Raw genomic sequence first — 11,661 nt, forward strand, 5'->3', positions numbered from 1 at the left:
TTGATTTGGAGCGTTCGGTCCATGTGCCTTCTATCCCCTCTGCCATCCTTCTGGATGAACGGACGGTCAGAAATCAGAAAGTAAAATTGATTTACAATCTAAATAAGTGTAGTTTTCGTTTGAACCACGGATATTGAATTTGAACTATAATTTTTAAAATGGCGGCGGTTCAGAGCAAAGTAATACGAATTTCACCAAATTCTCACCGTTTCAACACCCGAAGAGAGTAGAAAATGTCATCAGGGGTGAATAGCCGTGGTTCACAGGAAAGCTATAGAATCTTTTAACCGCATGTTCCAAGTTTCAAGGCAATCGCGTCATTACTTTTTTCGAAATCGTGGCAGAAGTTCACGTAAACATTTTTTTTTAGAAAAACGCGTTTAAAATTTACCTGAGCCACTTAGATAGCCCGTACTATTGTTCATTCAAACCTCTATAACTCGCTAATTTCAAGTTTTCGCCGGAACATTTCCAGGGGTGTAAGGATAAAAATAAAGCCCCCAAAAAATCGATTTTTTTTAGGCGTCCAAAGTAGAAAACTCCCTTAGGTCAAACTATTATACTCTGTGTCAAACTCAACAGCGAGTGCAACTGACTCCAGGTTGCATGTTCAGAACTGAAATCTTCCAGAAATATGTTCAATTTGTTTGAAGATTCGTCACGATTATTGAATTCGAGAAACAAGAATTCACGAAACGATTATTATACAAAATATATTTACCGTACCAAATTTGATTATATCGTAGATAAATCTCGGGAAATAGTAGGGGAGACCGGGGCTAGCTGACTAATTTTTAACATTTCTAATTTTTTATAAATAGACCATTGGTATTTTGTTGACTTGTCGCACACCAAACGTTTACAAATTTCATTACAGTCGCATTAACGAAAGAAGGCGCCTGGGCGGCCCGTAGGCCGGCGCGCGTGGCTCGGGAGAGACCCAATGGCTGCTCCGTATTTCGTGCGACGTTGCCACGTTGTGCAGCAGATCGGACGTCTCTTTCTATCTTCAAGCGCAACTGTGTCTCTCTCACTCGCTCGATAAAACAGATTCCTTCATCTACGAGTCACTCCACGCCAAGTCGATCACATTTTTAGAGACTTTGATCAGAATGCAATATGTATTTTGTGAATCACGTGAAATTATGAAAACATCTTTTTCACGAATAATCAACAGTTAAAGAAGGTGATAGTATGTGTAGACCTGATCATCGTAAAAAGAATGTCATTGGCCAAGAGTGGATTAATGAAACTCTTCATCGGTTAATAACAGCTCATGCCGACGTTAATTTTAAAAATTCCATGCTCGAAAGCAGAATATTTCGTATGTGAAATTTGCAAAATAAAACTTTGGTTATAATTTTTAAAATTACAAGATTAATTTTTCGATATAAAAAAAAAATATTAAAATAGCCCGCACTTTCTAGATTAAAATGAAAAAAGAATGAATTCAATACGATAAGGAGTTTCCGAGATAAAAATTCACAAGTACAGCTCGGTTTCATGAAAGAAGGCAAAAATTGAAGAAATTCAAACCCAGCAAAGTGATGACTGAAATCCCTTCCTATATAATATTTCAGTTTGAACAACATCCCTGACATCGAGTGCTAAAAGTGGTCGATTTGCCTGGAGTGACGCTAAATAGTCGAAAGTCATTGGCCAAGGCGTAGGGAGCCGCGTAGGGGAAGCACCAATCGCGAGCCTGGAGCAGCGGCAACGTCGCAACTTCTGGCCCCGATCTCAAGGCGCCTTCTTTCGTTAATTCGACTATAGGTATACAGGCTTAATTTTTAAAACTGTTTTAACTGAGTCTAGGTCGTAGTTTTTATTATATTTAGAGTAGTGAGACGAATAAGTCAACAAACCCCGGCTGTGGGGTTAATTGACTTGACATTTACTTTTTAGTTTTAACCCTTTGCCTGCGAAAGGCGTATATATACGCTGTCACAGATCCATCAATATAGTATAGGAAAGGCGTACATATATATCCCACGACCAGCAAATTTTTTTTATTTTTTTCACTCCTTCACACTGTTATTTTTTTTATTTAGTATCACGGTGGTAGATACTGTAATTATTTTCTACTTGTTTGTTATGGTCTATTTGGAAGACCTGAGAGTTTGAAGGGAGGATAGGGTGTAAACTGTAGGGGTGAGTTTGGAGGGATTTGTGGTGGGGGAAGTGGATTTGAGCAGCTAAACTCTTTGCCTCGACTGTATTTTGAGGATAAAAAGTGCAATTTTTAGTGGTATTCCTATGCTTAGTCAAGTAACCCCGTCCGACATTGGCAATGTGTTAAGGGTCGTACGTACAAAACCTTCACGCACCGGATAAAATAAAATACCCTAAATTATAGCAGTACTTATAGTGGACAAAAATTCATAAATAGTCGATTTTTAGATTTTTCATTCCCACTGATAGAACACGCGAGTTTTTGTCACGGTGACACATTAAATGGCAAGCTGGTCATTCATATGCTTCAATATTGCGAATCGCAGCATAATTTATAACATAATACAACAATTAAAAGGGAATTAGTCAACTAGCCCCGGTCTCCCCTATACGAGAATAGCAAACAACGAATTCAAACTCTTCCATTTCAGATTACTTTTTAATAGCATTGAATACCGACATACGACATCAACAACGAAAGCTTGTCAAATGGGACATCAAATGACAGAAGTATTCAATATTTTCTTCGATTACACGTGTCGATTCTACTATGTAAATGAACGAATCCTATGCGTCATGTGGATGGAACGCCTCAAAATCGAAAGCAAAAATCGTGAAACCTCTCGTTGATTCATACTCCTCTGTTAGCTGCGTCAAAATATCTCGTACAAGAGTCACATGTTTGAATCAGTAGTTTCATTCCTATGACTACAATATTCTGCAATTTCGTCATTCAATTAATGCATACAGAGAAAAAATAATGAAGCTGATACTGCATTCTGATGTTTGGTAAACAGAAATATTATTCAATTACACAAGTGCCACATGATAGGCACAATTTCTATGACCTTCATTTCTATTCCAAAATCTCTGCACAGAGACATACTTGAATCCTCTAAAACTTTCCTGACGCTATTTCCAGAAACAATGATATATCATCCCCAGTGGCGGATTTAACAGGGCGGCCGATTAGCGGTTGCCGCCTGGGCCCCTTCCCAGAAGGCCCCCCACCCAGGGCCCCATCCTTAAAAAAAATTATGAATTTATCCAAACTATATTTTTTTCTGTACCACTACACTGAGACCGTTTTTAGTAAACTACCTCTTCATTTTCCTGGAAAAACGAGTCCCTCCAGAAGTCCCCGTAGGGCCCCAACCGTAAAAAAAATTACGATCTTAACCAAACTATATTTTTTCAGTACTACTACTCTTAGCCCGCTTTTAGTAAACTACCTCTTCATTTTCCTGGAAAAACGGGTCCCTCTAGAAGTCCCTGTAGGGCCCCATCCTTAAAAAAAATTATGAATTTATCCAACCTATATTTTTTTCTGTACCACTACACTGACACCGTTTTTAGTAAACTACCTCTTCATTTTCCAGGAAAAACGAGTCCCTCCAGAAGTCCCCGTAGGGCCCCAACCGTAAAAAAAATTACGATCTTATCCAAACTATATTTTTTCAGTACTACTACTCTTAGCCCGCTTTTAGTAAACTACCTCTTCATTTTCCCGAAAAAATGGGCCCCTCAGAACGTTTGCCACCTGGGCCTTTTTTCTTAAATCTGCCACTGATCATCCCATTAAAAATATGTATAACATTATTTTCAGCGTACTTGCGGTAGAAGAAGTTCAAAATTTTATTCTCAGTACTAACGAAAACAAATGTGTAACACAGGAACTAAGTAGTATGTACTTATAAATATTTGAGCCGTTTATTTTGAAAGTGGCGTAAATCCCATTGTGATTTTCAAATGGATATGGAAAATATTGTGCAATAAAACTTTTTGAGATCACACCTTTATATTCAATTATCAAGGTAGCAGTTTAATTATCAATGTGCAATGAATTTGTTATAAACAATTTAATCTCAAATTTCACTTTCGATCCGCTGACGGATTCATACGGGTCTCCGGACATGCCCTTGTAATTTTCAGCCATTTGTTAATAATTTGTTTATAACAAATTAATTGCATATTACAAAGTAAATGTCTGCGGAACATAAAGCAGTCACAACTAAAACTACAGCATACAGATAAAATGCACGAAAAATGTATTGAATTACGCGACTTGGACGAAAAAAAACGAGACCAATCACAATCTAAAATATAAGGACTTAATGGATTTATTATATTATATACCACCTGCACACTATAATTATTTTAAATCACTCCCGCATACAAAAACTGGAGAAGACTGAATAATAATTAATAAAACATTATTTATTTTAATGTAAAAATTACTTAACAAAGAATAAAAGATTAATATTTTTTTGATTTTATAACATAAAAGTGTATACATTTATTTTTATTTCACGGGAAATTTACTTTTCCTGTGGACTTATGCTTTCTTAAGAATTGAAAACGTCATTTCATTGATTCTGAAAGTGGCGTAAGTCCATTCATAGGCATCAAACACATATTATTTCTTAAATAATGTTAATTATGCTAATTGGGATGATAAATTTGACACCCTTGGAAACCCAAAAACATTATACTACCATGTTATCTGTTACTCATATTTTTAAATTTAATCCAACGCAAACCCTTCAATATCTCGATTCGAACATAAATGGACTTACGCCACTTTCAAAATAAACGGCTCATTTATTGTCAAAGTCTGCAAATTAAGCCTAAAATCCAATATTAATTCTTTATTTCAAGAATTTGCACTAAACTAATGGATTACTTCGCCTAACCATCGTTACTGTTATAAAGAATCAAAAATCAAAATATTAGTAAAATATTTTTGTTCTAGGAGCATTCGTTTACGAGACAATGGGGTTTAAAAACATGTCTGATGTGTGCGCACTTGGCTAAGAATTGGCAGAGTGCAGTAGTGAATATGGAACAAGTGTGGATGAATCAGTGCTTGCGGAGGAATGGGTAGAAATTGCAAAGAAATTTTCCATCAAACAATGCCTCGTTTTCGAGAGAATTAGTTTTGGAACTGAAATCAGTTTTCAGCCAAGTGTGCATGTACTTACTCGATTGATTTTAAAATCTTTTTTTTTTAAAGCAAAGCATGGTTAAAGAAAAGTTATTTTGTAATTTCGACTTATTTTTGCAGATGGATTTGTTTCATCCGCGATTGTACAATATTTATTATTGCATTCTGCTAATTTTTAGTCAGGTGCGAGCATATCTGAAGAATTTTCTAACTCGATTTTCCAAAACCTAAGGCCCTTAAAATAAAACTTTATTTTGTACTTGAATTTAAAATTAAAAGAGTATATTACAGACAACCCGAAATTCAAATAATGTAAGAAATATGTAAACAGGAATAGTGATGCAACCAGAGACAATAAAACTATTGATTAAATCCTAAATTTAGTTCACTTGAGATTATTAAAAAAAGACCTTCACTCTACAGACAGCTGTATGTTATTGAAGTATTCATAAACAAGTTTGATAAATTAACACTGAATTCCTAAACAACTGTTTTGCCAATTAAAATTCTAAATATCCTTGCCTCCGATTATTATAAATTAAAACACACATTCAATGTTTTTCACAGTTATTAGCTAACAGCGAATATCTTCAATGCACGCACAAACTACAAGAACTAATAACAGTAGCCACTATTTATACAGAAAATGATCGAATCAAGGATATATTTCTTCATAACACCACAGTAACACTTATCGAGAGCACTATATGTCTCATTCAAGCCATCAAAATAATTGGAAACAATTACTGCATTATTGCCAGGGAGCTTATTGATATAGTAGTGGCAAGATCAAAGTCGATAAAATTACAACCAAGAACATTTCAATTCCGTAGGGAATTAAAAATGATATTCTATTTGTATTATAATTTGGAAAATAATTTTTTTATGTCTAAAGACGAATAATGTAAAATTATGTTTGAAAGCGACAATCAAGTAGAAGTTCAAATTGAAATATCGAAACCAAAAAGAACTGGAATTTTTCTGATATCTACGCTTGTATAATTTAATAATTATTCTCTGTATTTACTTCTGTATTTCTTGAAATAAGTAATGCAAAATTATGTTTAATATTCTGAATTAAATTAAAATAAGGTAATCCATATGTATACTTAAACAAACACTTGTATATATATTTGTATTGTAATTTAACAACTGTTATTGCCTATTCTCAAACAATATTAGCTAGTGTGAAGATAAGTTTAATATCTAATGTAAGTTAAGATATGAATTTAAAAGTCAAAATGGGGAACAATCACAGCATCTATATTAGTGTTTGTTGGTTTTTAAAAACCGGGTTCAAAAATCGTTTTTTTTTATAAATTTGTAAAATTCGAAAACCGGTTTTTAAATTTAAAAAAGCCGGTTTTAGATACTAGAATTAATATGTAAAAATGAACTAATTATTTAATTAAAAACGTTAGCATTTTTCTTGAAACCGCCTCGGACACAAACATATTGCAGTAGGTAACAGTTTACTGTAAAACTAATCTTCATGAGTTCACATTTTCGAAAGAAAAATACTAAATGAAATAAAGATTTATAATGTATATTTTGCACGGATTTTAGTTATTTTAATTTTTTTATTTATTAGGTTTTGTATAGATAAAGTTAATTTTATTTTGTTATATTTTTGTAATTTCACAAATATTAAAAAACTGAAAATTTTTAAAATAAGTACAAATATTTATTTTCTATTTTAATTACATTTTTTGTGAAAATTCGAAAACCGGTTTTTTGGGAATAGTGGAATTAGAAAACCGTTTTTTTTCAAAACTCGGTTTTTGTATAAACCCTAATCTATATCTATAACATACTTTACTCTATTGCACATATAACTATAAGCTAATTTTTCTATCAACTAATTTCATTAATGAAATAATTTTATTATTAATCCCTTCAGTTCTGAGAGTGAAGAAAGCTTAGCCTATACGCTATGCGGAATTGTCAATGTCCTATTTATTAACCATACTCGCTGAACGCCTATAAGCGTTTCTCACACAAGCTGTATGCACTGAACTCTGAAATAGAGTAGGGGTGCAAGTTTTTCGCCCAGATTCCAACATCGTGTAAGTCCAGCAGAAGAAGAAAAGAAAGAAATTAGGCGAAGGAAAAAGTAGAAATTTTTCTTAATTTTTTATTACCCGACAGTAAGTACTTCGAGTACCAGTACTTACTTTGGACTATAATTCCATCGTAAAGTATTATCGACTTGATTTTTTCGACGTGGTATTAACGTTCCAAATGCTGAGATACAACAATAACAACATTTTTATGAAAACTAACATCTTCGTTATTATTGTTATTATTTTTAATGCGACAGCATTTTTCATGTCTCGTACCTTAAGCAAAAAAAAAGTTTAAATACAGCTAATAAACAGATGCGCCACGCTGCAATATGTGCAGCTGCAATGGGAAAAGTGGCTCGAGGGGTGCGCGCGTCGGAATGTCCAATTTAAATCTCCAAGCAGGAAAAGGAAGAGAGGCGAGCTACAAACTTCGAAGAATAAGAATTTCGAGATTTCGGGGAACGAAAGTCGATACGCGGAACACGTATGCCACTGTTGTTCGCGTGCCAAATGTGCAAACAAAAACAGGGGCAAACGCTAAGTAGTTAAGTAATCTATGCGCTCGAATTGCGGGACGATAACTCGAGTAAAAAACAAGTATTAATCGTGCGACTGAAAGCTGAAATTCAAGTAGGTATATCACTCTCAATAAAGTAATTATTGCTCCCCTTCACTCGTATGATGGTCGAACGGCACAACTGTTCAAAATTTTCAACAACGATGTTTCTGAGCTATGTCTGACGATTATCTGCCAGTATCGCATTGCAACTTCCATTGGTCACTTCGAATTTCACGGCAACGGAAGGAAAATTGAAATGAAAGAACGAAAGAGTATCGAAGACGGGACATATTAACACGAAATCAAAATCGAAAGAGTAATACCCTTGTAGCAGGGTCTATTTTTAGGCTCCACTCAGTTGCATGTCGTTACACACCGGTTAGCCCCGTAAGATGGTTTACTTACACTGCGATCTACAGTTACGCATACACATTAATCTAGGCAACGTGGATATACGTAAAACGGTGTAGATAGACAGAACTTTTCTAAGCATCTACAGCAAAGCATTAGCTTGGATTTATTTTTAATCTGCGAATTATTTGGATTTTTACACGAGGCTGCCGCAATCGCAACTGAACTCGATTAAAATGATTAATGTAACCACTGATCTTTAATCATAGAAAGGAAGTAGCATCTGAATTCCTGCAAGTGTTCACACATTGTGAAATTCAATCTACAGCTTATATGGGTTCTGCGCACTGTTACGGAACACATGCATAAAAATCGTAGTATTTTTTTTTTGCTGCCACACGTAGATAAAACGTGTTTTCGAACAACTCCAATATTCTTTAATATTATGCTTCTCCACGAATGTGTAAAGAGGTAGGAATAATATAAGTTCGCTAGACATAATAAATGAAAATAGAAGTGATTGGCAAATTCAATGTTTTTATTATCGAATCAGATGGAATATAACGAAAATATAATTTCTCAGTCGAGAAAGAAATAATAGTCTTGTTTTCGCGTTAGACCTGATCGTGAGATTTCTCGAGTTTTTCACCGAGAGCGTGCGGCGGCCCTGGCGACTGGAATGCGGGCGCGGCGAGTCCTCGGTGTATGAATATACGCATACACATAATAGATACACACGCTCGAGGAGCTTAAGGGGCGCTCACACGGGGGCAACGTAACGTCAGAAATATTTCGCGTTCCCGCTTACCCATATCGGCGGAGAGGCACACGTACGTTTCATCGCGATACAGCGCCGCGTTACGTTGCCTCCATTTATTATTATTCCGAAATTAACGAACGCCGCGCGTAAGGAGCACACGCGGCTTTGAATAATATCCCATTTAGCACGTGCTCGAATGCACAACAAATATGTATATACGTATAAAATGGCCTACCTGTCCCTCGGATCGATCCACGTTGTTTTCCTCGTGTTGTGATCAATGAAATACACTTTTCCGTCGAAGTCTTGCGCGACGTCCCACCCTTCCGGAAGCGGTATCTCCCCATTCCGTCTCCTTGGCATATTTCACTGCGCTCTAAATCCATCCAAAATTCTCTATCACCGACTAGTCGTCGACAGGCATGCGTCTCTGTGTCTGCGAGCGCACACTAACCGCGCTACATGCACGCTGAATTGACATACGAGAAAGAGAGATAGTCGATATATGTATAACAGAGATAAAGAGGGTCAGTCGAATGGTAAAAAAAAAAAAAGAAGGCACGCAAAAGCTATACACACTGACATACAGTGGAATGGAAATAGAAAGGATGTATTGCAAATCACTGATTATATACATGCGCACATACGCGTGCGCGCGCACACAGGACACTATCGAGCATACTTGTACGGATGTACGCACACATGCGCTCTCTCTCGCTCTCTCTCTCTCTCTCTCTCTCTCGCTCTCTCTCTCTCTCTGTCCACGCTCACTCGCTCGCTCGCTACTCCGCCATCATGAATACCTCATTATCATGAGCGGAGTGACGTCAGAGTCCCCGCCTTCAGATTCCTCTCGAGCGGAATTCCACCGTTAACATAGCTGGCTGCTGAAGAAAAGTCCACTGTTGGTATCTTGCCTTGAGACGGGTACCGTGGCTCTACATTTGCACGAGTGCGCGTATTGAAGCCTGTTGCAGTATCGTAACACTTTTTTCTCAATCTCGCACTTGGTCACTTTGCGATTTTATTCCGGGAGAATATAGAAATGACACACAGCCCCTAAATTATTCCCCTTACACCACAGAAACAACCGAATTCTATAGGAAATACACTTTCACCTCTTCTGCCGTCTCACTCGTGCTTCACTCGATTTTACACTCTTATCCAGTATTTCTCAAGACCTTGATTCTACATCACGCCCGGTGTATTACCTGTACACCACTCGCCGATCTCAATCGTACCCTCGACACTTATTACTTGCTTTACACTATCGAAAGAAAACTGGTTCCTTTTTAGAAAATGTTCGCACTCGTCGTGTCGGGCACTTATGGACGTGGTCGGGGCGCCAGTTTCGTCCGGATATCAATTAAACTGTTGAAAAATAGTTCCAGCCTGTCACAGTCACGTCGTCCTTCTTTTTTCTTTCTTTTTTTCGGCAAGAGCATGAACAGCGACGAGAGTTTCTCAGATCGGAGACGGGATAGTATCTACGTCTGCGACCCGCTTTAAGAAGCGCACGCTAATGCCGGTATTGTCGGGTACATTTCACCGCGCTCCCTTTTCCCTCTTGCAGCTAAACTTCCCGTTCGCTCTGTGCAACAGGCATCGCAAATTGACGCGACGTTTCTTTCGAGAAATGTCAGAGCTCGCCTTTAAGTCCACCGCGCGCTATTTCACTCCGCTTTTACTTACACAATAGGACACTGTTACAATTACCGCAAGACACTTTTGCTTATTCGTGGATCGAATTGGACGTGACTTCGCAGGAATCGCACATTCTATAAAGCCCGCTGGTTCAAGTGCCAAGAATACGGGCAAACTACTCCGTTTAGACGATGCTACAACCTCGCGCCAACTACAAGCATGTTGAGTGTTTGAAACATGCCACTGAACGTTCATACCGTGTGCGCTTAGCAGTGCTTCTCGCTTACTCTCTCTTCCTCTTCGCCTTAACGCGTATACCGATGAGAACCGAACGTAATCCCCTCCCAGGCCTCGTACTCTCCTTCTTACTCTATCTTTCTCTTGGCTTGCCCCTTCCACCGGCCAGAAGCTTCCGTGTCTCTGACCGCTGTGCACGAACGACGACGGGAACAGACGAACGCGATGCCCTTTCGATGGTTTCGCATATTTTCCGTTATGTTGCATTGGCGGCACCACCGTACAACTTCTAACGCAGGTGCACTCGAGACCGTTCAACATCCGGGACGAATGGGTAAATTGATGGTAATCCATCGGCGCCCCTGTCATTATAAGATTATAATGCCTTATAAGTTTCTCTGGTATGCGAGCATATTGCTTTCTCTTTTTTCTCTCCTACTATTTTCATTGATGCTCAGCTTCTAACAGTTGTCAAAACTGAACCGGGAAACTCGTGCACTTAATTACACGTAAATCCTTTACTATTGATCGATCTTGATTCTTCGCTTAGTCGATGTGAAGCTTCGATTGGGTACGGAATTGCTAACAATTATAGGAGCAATGCGAGGAACAAATCATTTTTACAATTACAGAATCCGAACAGTTTGTCGTTTCTGCAGTGGAATTATTTTCTTCCTGGGATGTTCAAAATATAAGTTCCACGAAATCTTTTTTATTAGTTTTGGAACGAGTAAACACTTTTAGTGGTAATATTTTTCATCTATTTTCTATTTCACTTGTTCTTGTGCCAGACACAATAGAAGGCGTATTGATGTTGTACGAAATTGAAGAATGTTGTACTCCAGTTATACGATCGTGAATTGCTTTTTTTCGCATGCGCAGTACGTTTTTGACTAGCGACGAGAATCATATGAACATTTTATGAAGT

General features: G+C 37.4%; 1 protein-coding gene across 2 annotated transcripts in view; it reads right to left on the reverse strand.

Annotated features, from left to right (window-relative positions):
* The window catches only part of Kibra (WW and C2 domain containing protein kibra), a 125,119-nt gene extending 113,995 nt beyond the window's left edge, over nucleotides 1-11,124 (reverse strand). Inside the window, exons 1-3 of one of the 2 annotated variants that reach the window (XM_076828175.1) lie at nucleotides 10,784-11,123; nucleotides 9,656-10,707; nucleotides 9,088-9,228 (exon numbers count right to left, since the gene is read on the reverse strand). In XM_076828175.1, the coding sequence (XP_076684290.1) occupies nucleotides 9,088-9,215 (128 nt within the window). In that variant the 5' untranslated portion in view covers nucleotides 9,216-9,228; nucleotides 9,656-10,707; nucleotides 10,784-11,123. Of the gene's footprint in view, nucleotides 1-9,087; nucleotides 9,322-9,655 lie in introns of both variants that reach the window. The other variant, XM_076828176.1, reaches the window with a different exon arrangement.
* Between the last annotated feature and the right edge of the window lie 537 nt (nucleotides 11,125-11,661).

The sequence above is a fragment of the Andrena cerasifolii genome, chromosome 15 (genome assembly GCF_050908995.1).
Source record: "Andrena cerasifolii isolate SP2316 chromosome 15, iyAndCera1_principal, whole genome shotgun sequence".
Taxonomy (NCBI): Eukaryota; Metazoa; Arthropoda; class Insecta; order Hymenoptera; family Andrenidae; genus Andrena; species Andrena cerasifolii.